Source organism: Pseudophryne corroboree, chromosome 9 (genome assembly GCF_028390025.1).
Source record: "Pseudophryne corroboree isolate aPseCor3 chromosome 9, aPseCor3.hap2, whole genome shotgun sequence".
NCBI classification, from domain to species: Eukaryota; Metazoa; Chordata; class Amphibia; order Anura; family Myobatrachidae; genus Pseudophryne; species Pseudophryne corroboree.
In genome coordinates this window covers 471,696,115-471,712,623 of record NC_086452.1, presented here as the reverse complement: position 1 = coordinate 471,712,623, position 16,509 = coordinate 471,696,115, and the positions used below count along the sequence as shown (strand labels likewise).

Below are 16,509 nucleotides of genomic sequence, written 5' to 3'. Positions count from 1 at the left end.
GTCTGTCAGGGCGCACCCTGCAGTCACGTAGGCTATGCCCCTCTGTGGCCGGTCTGTCAGGGCGCACCCTGCAGTCACGTAGGCTATCCCCCCTGTGGCCGGTCAGTCAGGACGCACCCTGCAGTCACGTAGGCTATGCCCCCCTGTGGCCGGTCTGTCAGGGCGCACCCTGCAGTCACGTAGGCTATGCCCCTCTGTGGCCGGTCAGTTAGAACGCACCCTGCAGTCACGTAGGCTATCCCCCCTGTGGCCGGTCAGTCAGGACGCACCCTGCAGTCACGTAGGCTATCCCCCCTGTGGCCGGTCAGTCAGGACGCACCCTGCAGTCACGTAGGCTATGCCCCCCTGTGGCCGGTCTGTCAGGGCGCACCCTGCAGTCACGTAGGCTATGCCCCTCTGTGGCCGGTCTGTCAGGGCGCACCCTGCAGTCACGTAGGCTATCCCCCCTGTGGCCTGTCTGTCAGGACGCACCCTGCAGTCACGTAGGCTATCCCCCCTGTGGCCGGTCTGTCAGGGCGCACCCTGCAGTCACGTAGGCTATCCCCTCTGTGGCCGGTCTGTCAGGGCGCACCCTGCAGTCACGTAGGCTATGGCCCCTGTGGCCGGTCTGTCAGGACGCACCCTGCAGTCACGTAGGCTATACCCCCCTGTGGCCGGTCAGTCAGGACGCACCCTGCAGTCACGTAGGCTATCCCCCCTGTGGCCGGTCAGTCAGGACGCACCCTGCAGTCACGTAGGCTATGGCCCCTGTGGCCGGTTTGTCAGGACGCACCCTGCAGTCACGTAGGCTATGCCCCCCTGTGGCCGGTCTGTCAGTACCTGCTCTTTGTTTCCTCACAGATGACATCATGGCGGAGGGCTTGGAGTCCCGAGAGGCGAGCTGCATCATGAAGCAGACCCAGTATTACTTCAGCAACATCAATTCCACCTACACAGCCATCATCGATTGTGGCCCTTGCTCCCGGTCAGTCGGGGTCCAGAGTGGATTGGGCCATGTAGGAATTACATAGATCCCTGCTAATCTGTCTGCGCTCCCCTCCTGACAGGTACTTCCATGCCCAGAGACTGGCAAACACCAACCTGCTGTTCGTGGTGGCAGAGAAGCTGATGTGCAGTCAGTGCGACGCCATGAAGCTGGACCAGGCGGAGACGCGCTGTATCCTTCTGTTATTGGGGCGCTGAGACCGTAAGGGGTGGCAGATGGGGCATATATCACGGGCCCCCTTTTGCAGAGGTATTGGGTGCTCCAGCTGCTGTAGAACTACGCATCCCAGCATGCCCTGCCACAGTTTGTCATTAGAGCATGCTATAAATGTGGCAGGGCATGCTGGGATGTGTAGTTCCACAGCAGCTGGCTTGCCACATTCTGAATACCCCTGGCCTATTGTATTCACGGTTGCACACAGACGCGCAGCAGATGAAGTGGGTGGGGCTAGAAGCACCTCTATCCAATCAGAGCACTGGAGGACTTAATCTTCGCAGGTCCGTATGCGGCGAGAGCGGGTAGCGTCTGAGGCTCCTCTTGGCACAGATATACCATCTGTGGGATCAGCATTTGGTGGGGGACCTTTGCCAGCTCTTATTGTCCATTAACTCTTACACACAGCGGAAGGTCCGGAGCAGTGCGAGTTGGTGCAGATGCCGCGGTATCGCAAGGGTCCGCACGTCTGCTTTGACTACAACCCGATGGTAAGTCTATCATTTTATATGTATGATCTATTCATAGTGTTGTCTACGTAGTATACACACCGGTCTTGTAGTCCCCTTCCCGGAAAGGCCCTCACCCCTGGTCACTACCCCGTATAACTATGTCCGTCTCTCTTTCTAGGAGGACACGTCGGACTGCGGAAGGGGCTCTATGTTCCGGCCGTCCTGGCTGCTGCTGCTGTTCGTCCAGTTGTTGTTGATGTGTGTAGTCCCCAGCTGCACGTCACCCACCACCAGCAGGGGGCTCTAGACCCTGCCCGGCCTCCTCCCTCCGTCCTGAGGCCACTTCTTGTTTAGTGACGTGGTTACCCTGACAGGCAGGCGAGCGCCTCTCTTGCGTGTTGGGCAGAAATACCACCCAACCACCTCAATTGGATGATTTTTACTGTGACAACAAGAAGACATTTCAGTGTCATCGGAAGTTTCCGTGGCGGTCAGGAAAATCACATCATGGCGGGCAGCGGCACCTATTTGTCAGCGAGAAGAACTTCCGGGTTCTGAAGATTCCTTGTTTCCTGTTCACCTGTCTCCATGCTTCCTGTGTGTAGCCCCAAGGTTTCCCCTTTCCCTTCTCTAAGATGGGGGTCTCAGAGTCACCGTGATGTTTTCTTCTCTGACTTCTTAGTCCATTTTTGCTCTCGTAACGAGTCAGGGGTCAGAGGTAACACAGTGATAACGTCATATTCATCCATGGCCATGTCATCCCGACTTGTCATGTCATTGTCATGTCCAAAAGGAGTTGGAGTTAAATTCGGCTTCTTCACACATCGCACAGAGCCTCGTTCCCGGTGCCACAATCCAGTGCTGGACACAACAGAACTACATTTCCCAGAATCCTTTAGGTTCTAGAGACTGTAGTTTGGCAGCATCTTGAGTGCCAAAGGCAGCTTCTCTCGACTCTTGGTGCTCAATATTGTTCTATCCTTGCGTTGGACAAGCTTGAGTATGACCCTGTGGTCGCACCACTCACCCCTCCTGATCGTACAGTATTGTACCAAAGAAGCAGGTTTGTGGCGTTGTCGCAGCTACTCCTGCAGCAGAATTGCTCCGAGCACCGGCCATTGCACTGGCAGCGAAACGCGTCATTCACCAGCATCATGGACACAGTTGGAAGATGCAGTACTTATTGCCTGTGTTAAACTGTGACTTGTACAGAACAGCAGCACAATATGCCGAAACGAAAGTCTGGAATTGTGGCGCTCCGCTCGTCATAACACGGAGACGCCGCATCGACCTTCAGCTTCCGCGTAGAGTTTCATTAATTCTATTTAGTGGGACAGAGCACAATCATTTCACAAGCACAGGGGAATTGTGGTCAAGCGCGCACAGACCGGCCACACCGTCAGCACAAATAATATAAATATTGAGCAACTCTCCAGTCATAGCACAATGCAGGGGCGGATTCCGCTGCTGACCGGGAAGCTGCCGCAGTAAAGGTTTCGGCAATTTGCTGAGCTGTCGCTGTGCCTGCTGAACCCATCGTCTGCTGCAGTATTATCAGAAAGCAGAATCTGCCAAAACCCTGACTTCTAATTACTACATGTGTCCTGTCTTTTCCTGTCACATTCTGTACCCAGCAACCCACTCTGTTACTGCCTCCATTTAGCTGACGCGTTTCTCTCTAGCAGCCCACTTATTGTACCACCCCTGTCCCCCTCCCTGTCTTCTACTGTAGCTCTCTGTACTTCCCAGCAAATGCGTCGCTCCTCGCTTCATCTGATCCTTCCCCCGTTGTCTTGCGGTCCTCTCCTCCCTGCAGAGCCCATGCAGCTGCTTATTACTCCCTAGAACTTTGCTCTACTTAATACAGTTGTTTTTTGCTGAGACGGGATGTAACGTAGCCCCAATACGGGGGTCTTCTGCCTCTGTGTTGCCGTCCATCCTGCCTGTCCCTCCGTCATTTGATATGTATCATTCATCCCAACCACACATCATATCACACACCTCTAGTGACCTCCCCGCGCTCTGGACACACTGTACGAATTAAAGAGGCGGCGCCATCCATTTTTACACGAACCCCCGCCTCGCTGACCGTAGCCAGGGCTCGGGTGGGGGGGCAACGTAGAGTTGGGAGTAGGAATCATTAGGTAAACCCCCATAATGGTCATTTTTGCTTGTAGCTTTTTGCGTGTGTGTTTGGGCCGTGTTTTGGGAATGTGACTGTGCTACGAAATGGAGGGGGGGGTCTGTATGCGCCCGGCGTCTGTCCACTCTCGTTCTAGTCAGATCCTCCATTCCAAATGAGAAATACATAAAATATAAATACCTATAAATATATATAAATATTATATATATATATATATTTCTTGGAGGCTCGAGGGTCATCGCTGCTGAAATTTCTCTCCATCGGTTAGTGGCTTTTTTCCGTTAACTGGAGCAAAGTTTATTTCTTTACTTATTTATTTGTACAGAAAAGTCCAACAAGTGACAGAGAAGTTTGTAAGATATTGTGCGTGTGTGATTGACTTGTAAAATATTTTCAAATGGTTTATTACAAAGAATCAGTTAATAAATAATGTGCATATTTTCACTTCATCTCGGCCTGCTTCCTGATTGCGTCACTGCCCGTTCACTGCGTCCCATCTGTGGTAGCGTGATTATACGTGTGTGGCGACACGGGCGAGATATACACACTTTGCTCCCCTACGAGGGTGGTGGTATAAAGATATGGGGGGTATTCAATTCAAGCTGGAACTGCCGTCTTGCCGGAAAGACGTCAGTTCCTACTTTTTTAGGTCAGATAGTGGGGGGTAATTCAGACCTGGTCACAGCAGCAAATTTGTTAGCAGTTTGGCAAAACCATGGCCCTCGTTCCGAGTTGTTCGCTCGGTAAAAATCTTCGCATCGCAGCGATTTTCCGCTTAATGCGCATGCGCAATGTCCGCACTGCGACTGCGCCAAGTAAATTTGCTATGCAGTTAGGATTTTTACTCACGGCTTTTTCATCGTTCTGGCGATCGTAATGTGATTGACAGGAAGTGGGTGTTACTGGGCGGAAACAGGCCGTTTTATGGGCGTGTGGGAAAAACCGCTACCGTTTCCGGAAAAAACGCAGGAGTGGCCGGAGAAACGGAGGAGTGTCTGGCCGAACGCTGGGTGTGTTTGTGACGTCAAACCAGGAACGACAAGCAGTGAACTGATCGCAGATGCCGAGTAAGTCTGGAGCTACTCAGAAACTGCTAAGAGAGGTCTAATCGCAATATTGCGAATACGTCGTTCGCAATTTTAAGATGCTAAGATTCACTCCCAGTAGGCGGCGGCTTAGCATGAGCAAATCTGCTAAAATCCGCTTGCGAGCGAACAACTCGGAATGACCCCCCATGTGCAGTGCAGGTGGGGCAGATGTAACATGTGCAGAGAGAGTTAGATTTGGGTGGGGTGTGTTCAAACTGAAATGTAAATTGCAGTGTAAAAATAAAGCATCCAGTATTTACCCTGCACAGAAACAATATAACACCCCCCCCCCCCAATCTAACTCTCTCTGCACATGTTACATCTGCCACACCTGCAGTTCACATGGTTTTGCGCAACTGCTAACAAATTTGCTGCTGCGATCAGGTCTGAATTACCCCCAGTGTTCCGACCTATTCAATTTGGCTGTTGTTTTTTCCGACAGGTCGGCAATTCCGACTTGTCGGGGAAACACGTTGATTTGGCGGATTAGCCGCGGAGCCACGTGTGTTGTCAGATTCGCGGCCAAATCCGACAGGTTTTAGCCCCGTTTCCGACAATGTCAACCCGACTTTGTCGGATTTGGCCGCTAATTGAATACTCAAATGTTGGATCCTTTCAGTCGGAAATTATCCGACATCAATTGAATACTCCCCATATAATTAATAGTAATTAATATAACGCCTTTATGTGGCTACACCTTTTAACTGGGAGGGTTATAAACTGGTGGGATGGAGGGGGTATCATATATAAAACACTGTATATAAACATATCGGTATAAAGGTGTCCGCAGGTGTGACTGCACATTAAAACCACCTTATTTTTAAACGCAATAATATTTTAATGATTTTGGACCAATCCTGTTCCAGAATTTTTATTAACGTCCATATTTATGTAATCTCTGTATATACACAAATCATACGTGAGACTTTGGCACAAATACACAAGTGTATAGGAAGTGTGATTGGCCGGTAGCCGGGGGCATGCGGCTTCCGGTCGCCATTACGGTCTATCCGTCGCCTGTAGTGGCGGCTGTCAGTTTGTGGACTGAAACAGTATTCCTGGGAACGCGGCCTGACAGCTGATGTTCTGCGCTGGTCCCTAGAGGACCGCTGGGCCGTAGTCTCGGGGGTGCTGGATCAGCGCGCAGGACAGCTGCCTCCGCCAGATGCGTCCTCTATCTGTGTGGCTGACGGGTACACTGTATTGTACAGAAGGGGGATATATTTACAGTTGTGCTGGAGTTATACGGAGGGGACACCACGGGGGTCGGTGACGGAGAATCAGCCCGGGGTGCAGTGGGAAACTATGACTGTGCCTTATCCGTTTTTGTTCTGTACACGGATGAAGCTGAAACACAGGCCGCAGGCTTCGTAGCACGGGTCACACAGGCAGTGGACGCAGGAGCTCCAGAACATCTTCACGCAGGAGAGGTTCATCTTCCACATGTGGACGCAGGGCCCGATGCACCAGATAAGGCAGCACTGATTGCAGGCAAATTCCAAGGCCCAGCAGAAGCTCAGCGGACAACCACACAGGATGGACAGGACCATATAGCAGCAGTTCTTCACCCCACCAAAGGTCTTGTAGGACATGCCCCAAACCCCTGGGATGCTGTAAGACCCCTCAGGCTCCCCAAAGGCATCTTCAAAGAGGACCTGGTGGGAAAGACGACACAAGATGATTGTTTCGGCACAGTCCCTGTGTTACGGGTATTAGTGACCCACTGGGCGGCAAACTCACCCTCTTGCTGTGATATAAAACATACACATTACACTAAACTGTTATACTCTGCGGGGAGATGTATCAAGTCTTCTAGAGAGGACCAGAGAAGGTATTGCTCTCAGCAACCAATCACATTCCGGCTGTCTTTATGGACTGTACTAGATAAGTGATAGCTGGAATGTGATTGGTTGGTGTTGTTAACACCTCCCCTTGTCCTCTGTAGAAGGTTTGCCGACTCTACCCCTGTGTGTGAGCATGTATCTGGGAACAGATGTCAGAATACCTGAGAGATCACTGGACGATGGCTCAAATGAGCGCCAAGAGGGAACTTTAATGAATAAAGCGATTCAGCGCAGCATGAGGATGAGCAGTAATCCTATTGGCCGGTAATTCCGTATACATAAAGGCTCACACGCACAGGGTTTGTGAACCAAGGACTAAATCACAGCCTAGATGCGGGTTCCCGCAGCCTCCCAGCAGCGTACGGCTGCAGGGAGCAGAGTTGTGTTGTATACAAAGGCCAATGAAAATAAACACATCTGCATGATAATAGAAAGGCTTTGGTGAAAAACACAGAAGGAAGACCAAAACATATAGGGGGTCATTCAGGTCTGATCGCACGCTAGTTTTTTTCAATGCGGTGCGATAAGGTCAAAACTGCATATGCACCGCAATTCGCATGCGCGTTGTACGGGTACACAGCGGATTGTTGCTGAGCAATGGATATAACAAAGAATCCATTCGCACAGCCGATCGCAAGGAGATTGACAGGAAGAAGGCGTTTGTGGGGGCAGCTGACCGTTTCTGTGAGTGTTCGGAAAATCGCAGGCGTGTCCAAGCGTTAGCAGGGCGGGTGTCTGACGTCAATTCCGGGACCGGACAGGCTGAAGTGATCGCAGCGGCTGAGTAAGTCCAGAACTACTCAGAAACTGCACAAAACTTTTTTGTACCGCTCGGCTGCACAAGCGTTCGCACACTTGCAAAGCGAAAATACACTCCCCTATAGGCGGCGACTATCTGATCGCAGCGCTGCAAAAAGTAGCTAGTGAGTGATCAACTCAGAAAGACCCCCCTAGTAACAATTGCGGCAACCAAATACTGACTCTGGACGCAGATCCCTGCATACGCAGCCAGATCTGCGTCCATCTCCTCACATGCCGGGGGCTGAACAGCACAGGGGAAGTCAGCGCAGCATGCGACGGGCCATCTCCCGATGAATTGCGGATGCATCAAATTAAGGTTGACGCCTGGCTGAGCTGTCAGGCAGTCGGCCACCCTTTTTTTTTTTTATTGGAGCGGCTGCGTGTGAGGTCATGCAGTCGCCGCACCGCAAACGTCCACCGCTGCGAATTTGACAGCGGCGGCCGTTCACGGGGCATTGATGCAGCGTTGGGGGGGGGGCGTTTTAGGGGAGGCTGCGTGATGTCACACGCAGCCTATCAAATTAAAATAATGGCGTCAGACTGCCTGACAGCGCAGCCAGGTATCAACCTTAAGTTGAAGATTGCAGACGCATTGGGAGGCGGCCTGTCACACGTGCTGGGCGGCCCTTAGCATGTGAAGAGATGCGTATGCAGCGATCTGCGTCCGTCTCTTTATAAAGTCCTAAGCCTGTCCGTATAAATGTCAGCTCTCCCTTATTAGACATACAGGAGGTATATTGTGTTATCCACACGATGTTGTGTGGACCCCGCGTCACCCCCTTGGACAAGCTGATCACCACATCGCTCCCCCATCTCCCTACGCCACGCTGTTACACAAACCCCTTACATCAGGGAGGGAGAATAATTACACCCCGCCCTCTGCGACAGAGACGACCAGCCGCCACTGAGGCAGGAGTCACCCATACCTCATTAGAGAGGCAAACTGGGCCTTAACTGACGTTACGATTCCGTTGATAAATGACATCACATAATGAAACAACGCCTTGTACATTTCCCATCAAATCTATGTCACAAAGTAAAAAAAAATCCGTTGATTCTAAAATCTATATTTAAATGTTTTAAAAACTCTATTTTATAATATGCCGAAATAACATCAATATTTTGTTTCTGATGTAACTGTAATGATTTAGAATAAAGATTGCGCGCTCTGCTATATTGGCGTTTCTTACCCGTCTTCTCGGAACCTTTACTTTTCTAAAATCACTGACAATTTCTAGTTTTAGAATTTGTGTATTTTATTTATTTACTATAGAAATGTCGCTGTTGCAGAATAAGCCCCTCCCTGCGCCCGGTTCTCATCAGACAGAATCAGGTACCGGATCACATGACTCACCCTCTATAATAGTATAGTGATCTATAGACATACACCAGTGTCCTTTATATAGGGGTCCAGCCTTCCCCCCCCTATCAGTACCCCAATGCCGGGGCAGTACTCACTCTGACATGCTCGTTCATGTTATTGGGGTCCCGGTTCTCCATGTCCAGCGCCATGGGCTCGCTACGCATGGATTTCGGTTCGTCCATGGGAGCAGGTCTGTGCTCTGTAGCCAGGTGCAGATTGTCCCCCGTCCGGTCACCTCCGTCCTACTTATACCTGAGCTCTATGGTTTCCATAGGACTGAGCATCAAACATCAGCAGCCATCGTCCAGGGTTACTCCTCACTGCTGACAGCACAGGTGCTATGGAAACCATTGTCAGACTGGGCCCAGACTAGTGTCGCCCCGAGGCGTAGGTAGCTATTCAGGGGTTTACACAATGCCTGAATGGAACAATAGGAAAGGACAGCACCGTACATCACAGACCATTGTATAAGGGGTGTAGTTACCTGTGGTGTATACTGTGGAAGGAGCACAGGACAGTACATCACAGACCATTGTATAAGAGGTGTAGTTACCTGTGGTGTATACTGTGGAAGGAGCACAGGACAGTACATCACAGACCATTGTATAAGGGGTGTAGTTACCTGTGGTGTATACTGTGGAAGGGGCACAGGACAGTACATCACAGACCATTGTATAAGGGGTGTAGTTACCTGTGGTGTATACTGTGGAAGGGGCACAGGACAGTACATCACAGACCATTGTATAAGGGGTGTAGTTACCTGTGGTGTATACTGTGGAAGGGGCACAGGACAGTACATCACAGACCATTGTATAAGAGGTGTAGTTACCTGTGGTGTATACTGTGGAAGGGGCACAGGACAGTACATCACAGACCATTGTATAAGAGGTGTAGTTACCTGTGGTGTATACTGTGGAAGGGGCACAGGACAGTACATCACAGACCTTTGTATAAGAGGTGTAGTTACCTGTGGTGTATACTGTGGAAGGGGCACAGGACAGTACATCACAGAGCATTGTATAAGGGGTGTAGTTACCTGTGGTGTATACTGTGGAAGGGGCACAGGACAGTACATCACAGACCATTGTATAAGGGGTGTAGTTACCTGTGGTGTATACTGTGGAAGGGGCACAGGACAGTACATCACAGACCATTGTATAAGAGGTGTAGTTACCTGTGGTGTATACTGTGGAAGGGGCACAGGACAGTACATCACAGACCATTGTATAAGAGGTGTAGTTACCTGTGGTGTATACTGTGGAAGGGGCACAGGACAGTACATCACAGACCTTTGTATAAGAGGTGTAGTTACCTGTGGTGTATACTGTGGAAGGGGCACAGGACAGTACATCACAGAGCATTGTATAAGGGGTGTAGTTACCTGTGGTGTATACTGTGGAAGGGGCACAGGACAGTACATCACAGACCATTGTATAAGGGGTGTAGTTACCTGTGGTGTATACTGTGGAAGGGGCACAGGACAGTACATCACAGACCATTGTATAAGAGGTGTAGTTACCTGTGGTGTATACTGTGGAAGGGGCACAGGACAGTACATCACAGACCATTGTATAAGGGGTGTAGTTACCTGTGGTGTATACTGTGGAAGGGGCACAGGACAGCACATCACAGACCGTTGTATAAGGGGAGTAGTTACCTGTGGTGTATACTGTGGAAGGGGCACAGGACAGTACATCACAGACCATTGTATAAGGGGTGTAGTTACCTGTGGTGTATACTGTGGAAGGGGCACAGGACAGTACATCACAGACCATTGTATAAGGGGTGTAGTTACCTGTGGTGTATACTGTGGAAGGGGCACAGGACAGTACATCACAGACCATTGTATAAGAGGTGTAGTTACCTGTGGTGTATACTGTGGAAGGGGCACAGGACAGTACATCACAGACCATTGTATAAGGGGTGTAGTTACCTGTGGTGTATACTGTGGAAGGGGCACAGGACAGCACATCACAGACCATTGTATAAGGGGTGTAGTTACCTGTGGTGTATACTGTGGAAGGGGCACAGGACAGTACATCACAGACCATTGTATAATAGGTGTAGTTACCTGTGGTGTATACTGTGGAAGGGGCACAGGACAGTACATCACAGACCATTGTATAAGAGGTGTAGTTACCTGTGGTGTATACTGTGGAAGGAGCACAGGACAGTACATCACAGACCATTGTATAAGGGGTGTAGTTACCTGTGGTGTATACTGTGGAAGGAGCACAGGACAGTACATCACAGACCATTGTATAAGAGGTGTAGTTACCTGTGGTGTATACTGTGGAAGGGGCACAGGACAGTACATCACAGACCATTGTATAAGGGGTGTAGTTACCTGTGGTGTATACTGTGGAAGGGGCACAGGGACAGTACATCACAGACCATTGTATAAGAGGTGTAGTTACCTGTGGTGTATACTGTGGAAGGGGCACAGGACAGTACATCACAGGCCATTGTATAAGAAGGTTGTAGGTTACCTGTGGTGTATACTGTGGAAGGAGCACAGGACAGTACATCACAGACCATTGTATAAGGGGTGTAGTTACTGTGGTGTATACTGTGGAAGGGCACAGGACAGTACATCACAGACCATTGTATAAGAGGTGTAGTTACCTGTGGTGTATACTGTGGAAGGGCACAGGACAGTACATCACAGACCATTGTATAAGAGGTGTAGTTACCTGTGGTGTATACTGTGGAAGGGGCACAGGACAGTACATCACAGACCATTGTATAAGAGGTGTAGTTACCTGTGGTGTATACTGTGGAAGGGGCACAGGACAGTACATCACAGACCATTGTATAAGGGGTGTAGTTACCTGTGGTGTATACTGTGGAAGGAGCACAGGACAGTACATCATCAGACCATTGTATAAGAGGTGTAGTTACCTGTGGTGTATACTGTGGAAGGGGCACAGGACAGTACATCACAGACCATTGTATAAGGGGTGTAATTACCTGTGGTGTATACTGTGGAAGGGGCACAGGACAGTACATCACAGACCATTGTATAAGAGGTGTAGTTACCTGTGGTGTATACTGTGGAAGGGGCACAGGACAGCACATCACAGACCATTGTATAAGGGGTGTAGTTACCTGTGGTGTATACTGTGGAAGGAGCACAGGACAGTACATCACAGACCATTGTCTAAGGGGTGTAGTTACCTGTGGTGTATACTGTGGAAGGGGCACAGGACAGCACATCACAGACCATTGTATAAGGGGTGTAGTTACCTGTGGTGTATACTGTGGAAGGGGCACAGGACAGCACATCACAGACCATTGTATAAGGGGTGTAGTTACCTGTGGTGTATACTGTGCAAGGAGCACAGGACAGTACATCACAGACCATTGTATAAGAGGTGTAGTTACCTGTGGTGTATACTGTGGAAGGGGCACAGGACAGTACATCACAGACCATTGTATAAGAGGTGTAGTTACCTGTGGTGTATACTGTGGAAGGAGCACAGGACAGTACATCACAGACCATTGTATAAGGGGTGTAGTTACCTGTGGTGTATACTGTGGAAGGGGCACAGGACAGTACATCACAGACCATTGTATAAGAGGTGTAGTTTACCTGTGGTGTATACTGTGGAAGGGGCACAGGACAGTACATCACAGACCATTGTATAAGGGGTGTAGTTACCTGTGGTGTATACTGTGGAAGGGGCACAGGACAGTACATCACAGACCATTGTATAAGAGGTGTAGTTACCTGTGGTGTATACTGTGGAAGGGGCACAGGACAGTACATCACAGACCATTGTATAAGAGGTGTAGTTACCTGTGGTGTATACTGTGGAAGGGGCACAGGACAGTACATCACAGACCATTGTATAAGAGGTGTAGTTTCCTGTGGTGTATACTGTGGAAGGGGCACAGGACAGTACATCACAGACCATTGTATAAGGGGTGTAGTTACCTGTGGTGTATACTGTGGAAGGGGGCACAGGACAGTACATCACAGACCATTGTATAAGGGGTGTAGTTACCTGTGGTGTATACTGTGGAAGGGGCACAGGACAGTACATCACAGACCATTGTATAAGAGGTGTAGTTACCTGTGGTGTATACTGTGGAAGGGGCACAGGACAGTACATCACAGACCATTGTATAAGGGGTGTAGTTACCTGTGGTGTATACTGTGGAAGGGGCACAGGACAGTACATCACAGACCATTGTATAAGGGGTGTAGTTACCTGTGGTGTATACTGTGGAAGGGGCACAGGACAATACATCACAGACCATTGTATAAGAGGTGTAGTTACCTGTGGTGTATACTGTGGAAGGAGCACAGGACAGTACATCACAGACCATTGTATAAGAGGTGTAGTTACCTGTGGTGTATACCGTGGAAGGAGCACAGGACAGTACATCACAGGCCATTGTATAAGAGGTGTAGTTACCTGTGGTGTATACTGTGGAAGGAGCACAGGACAGTACATCACAGACCATTGTATAAGAGGTGTAGTTACCTGTGGTGTATACTGTGGAAGGGGCACAGGACAGTACATCACAGACCATTGTATAAGAGGTGTAGTTACCTGTGGTGTATACTGTGGAAGGAGCACAGGACAGTACATCACAGGCCATTGTATAAGAGGTGTAGTTACCTGTGGTGTATACTGTGGAAGGGGCACAGGACAGTACATCACAGACAATTGTATAAGAGGTGTAGTTACCTGTGGTGTATACTGTGGAAGGGGCACAGGACAGTACATCACAGACCATTGTATAAGAGGTGTAGTTACCTGTGGTGTATACTGTGGAAGGAGCACAGGACAGTACATCACAGACCATTGTATAAGAGGTGTAGTTACCTGTGGTGTATACTGTGGAAGGGGCACAGGACAGTACATCACAGACCATTGTATAAGAGGTGTAGTTACCTGTGGTGTATACTGTGGAAGGGGCACAGGACAGTACATCACAGACCATTGTATAAGGGGTGTAGTTACCTGTGGTGTATACTGTGGAAGGGGCACAGGACAATACATCACAGACCATTGTATAAGAGGTGTAGTTACCTGTGGTGTATACTGTGGAAGGGGCACAGGACAGTACATCACAGACCATTGTATAAGAGGTGTAGTTACCTGTGGTGTATACCGTGGAAGGAGCACAGGACAGTACATCACAGACCATTGTATAAGGGGTGTAGTTACCTGTGGTGTATACTGTGGAAGGGGCACAGGACAGTACATCACAGGCCATTGTATAAGAGGTGTAGTTACCTGTGGTGTATACTGTGGAAGGAGCACAGGACAGTACATCACAGACCATTGTATAAGGGGTGTAGTTACCTGTGGTGTATACTGTGGAAGGGGCACAGGACAGTACATCACAGACCATTGTATAAGAGGTGTAGTTACCTGTGGTGTATACTGTGGAAGGGGCACAGGACAGTACATCACAGACCATTGTATAATGGGTGTAGTTACCTGTGGTGTATACTGTGGAAGGAGCACAGGACAGTACATCACAGACCATTGTATAAGGGGTGTAGTTACCTGTGGTGTATACTGTGGAAGGAGCACAGGACAGTACATCACAGACCATTGTATAAGGGGTGTAGTTACCTGTGGTGTATACTGTGGAAGGGGCACAGGACAGTACATCACAGACCATTGTATAAGAGGTGTAGTTACCTGTGGTGTATACTGTGGAAGGGGCACAGGACAGTACATCACAGACCATTGTATAAGAGGTGTAGTTACCTGTGGTGTATACTGTGGAAGGAGCACAGGACAGTACATCACAGACCATTGTATAAGAGGTGTAGTTACCTGTGGTGTATACTGTGGAAGGAGCACAGGACAGCACATCACAGACCATTGTATAAGGGGTGTAGTTACCTGTGGTGTATACTGTGGAAGGGGCACAGGACAGTACATCACAGACCATTGTATAAGGGGTGTAGTTACCTGTGGTGTATACTGTGGAAGGGGCACAGGACAGTACATCACAGACCATTGTATAAGGGGTGTAGTTACCTGTGGTGTATACTGTGGAAGGGGCACAGGACAGCACATCACAGACCATTGTATAAGGGGTGTAGTTACCTGTGGTGTATACTGTGGAAGGAGCACAGGACAGTACATCACAGACCATTGTATAAGGGGTGTAGTTACCTGTGGTGTATACTGTAGAAGGAGCACAGGACAGTACATCACAGACCATTGTATAATGGGTGTAGTTACCTGTGGTGTATACTGTGGAAGGGGCACAGGACAGTACATCACAGACCATTGTATATGGGGTGTAGTTACCTGTGGTGTATACTGTGGAAGGGGCACAGGACAGTACATCACAGACCATTGTATAAGAGGTGTAGTTACCTGTGGTGTATACTGTGGAAGGAGCACAGGACAGTACATCACAGACCATTGTATAAGGGGTGTAGTTACCTGTGGTGTATACTGTGGAAGGGGCACAGGACAGTACATCACAGACCATTGTATAAGAGGTGTAGTTACCTGTGGTGTATACTGTGGAAGGAGCACAGGACAGTACATCACAGACCATTGTATAAGGGGTGTAGTTACCTGTGGTGTATACTGTAGAAGGAGCACAGGACAGTACATCACAGACCATTGTATAAGAGGTGTAGTTACCTGTGGTGTATACTGTGGAAGGGGCACAGGACAGTACATCACAGACCATTGTATAAGGGGTGTAGTTACCTGTGGTGTATACTGTGGAAGGGGCACAGGACAGTACATCACAGACCATTGTATAAGGGGTGTAGTTACCTGTGGTGTATACTGTGGAAGGGGCACAGGACAGTACATCACAGACCATTGTATAAGGGGTGTAGTTACCTGTGGTGTATACTGTGGAAGGGGCACAGGACAGTACATCACAGACCATTGTATAAGAGGTGTAGTTACCTGTGGTGTATACTGTGGAAGGAGCACAGGACAGTACATCACAGACCATTGTATAAGGGGTGTAGTTACCTGTGGTGTATACTGTGGAAGGGGCACAGGACAGTACATCACAGACCATTGTATAAGAGGTGTAGTTACCTGTGGTGTATACTGTGGAAGGGGCACAGGACAGTACATCACAGACCATTGTATAAGGGGTGTAGTTACCTGTGGTGTATACTGTGGAAGGGGCACAGGACAGTACATCACAGACCATTGTATAAGGGGTGTAGTTACCTGTGGTGTATACTGTGGAAGGGGCACAGGACAGTACATCACAGAGCATTGTATAAGAGGTGTAGTTACCTGTGGTGTATACCGTGGAAGGAGCACAGGACAGTACATCACAGGCCATTGTATAAGAGGTGTAGTTACCTGTGGTGTATACTGTGGAAGGGGCACAGGACAGTACATCACAGACCATTGTATAAGAGGTGTAGTTACCTGTGGTGTATACTGTGGAAGGGGCACAGGACAGTACATCACAGACCATTGTATAAGAGGTGTAGTTACCTGTGGTGTATACTGTGGAAGGAGCACAGGACAGTACATCACAGACCATTGTATAAGAGGTGTAGTTACCTGTGGTGTATACTGTGGAAGGGGCACAGGACAGTACATCACAGACCATTGTATAAGAGGTGTAGTTACCTGTGGTGTATACTGTGGAAGGGGC

At 49.2% G+C, this 16,509-nt stretch overlaps 2 protein-coding genes across 3 annotated transcripts in view; one reads left to right on the top strand and one right to left on the bottom strand.

Moving 5' to 3' along the window:
* CACNA2D2 (calcium voltage-gated channel auxiliary subunit alpha2delta 2) overlaps positions 1-4,242 on the top strand; it is a 423,565-nt gene extending 419,323 nt beyond the window's left edge. For both annotated transcript variants that reach the window (XM_063941375.1, XM_063941374.1), the window contains 4 exons: positions 841-964; positions 1,047-1,156; positions 1,607-1,689; positions 1,829-4,242. In XM_063941375.1, the coding sequence (XP_063797445.1) occupies positions 841-964; positions 1,047-1,156; positions 1,607-1,689; positions 1,829-1,957 (446 nt within the window). In that variant the 3' untranslated portion in view covers positions 1,958-4,242. The remainder of the gene's footprint in view (positions 1-840; positions 965-1,046; positions 1,157-1,606; positions 1,690-1,828) is intronic.
* A 1,525-nt stretch (positions 4,243-5,767) lies between these two features.
* LOC134957167 (caveolin-3-like) lies at positions 5,768-9,168 on the bottom strand. Its single transcript, XM_063938865.1, has 2 exons — positions 8,985-9,168; positions 5,768-6,536 (listed from the first exon to the last, which is right to left on the bottom strand). The coding sequence occupies exons 1-2, from the start codon at positions 9,069-9,071 to the stop codon at positions 6,198-6,200; spliced, it is 426 nt and encodes a 141-aa protein (XP_063794935.1). The 5' UTR covers positions 9,072-9,168; the 3' UTR covers positions 5,768-6,197.
* Between the last annotated feature and the right edge of the window lie 7,341 nt (positions 9,169-16,509).

What these genes read in the sequence shown, in the direction of transcription:
- LOC134957167 (XM_063938865.1), bottom strand. Translation starts at nt 9,071, where the DNA reads ATGGACGAACCGAAATCCATGCGTAGCGAGCCCATGGCGCTGGACATG. An exon ending in ACATGAACGAGCATGTCAGA is followed by an intron (nt 6,537 to 8,984) that starts GTGAGTACTGCC and finishes CTTTCCCACCAG; the next exon opens with GTCCTCTTTGAAGATGCCTT.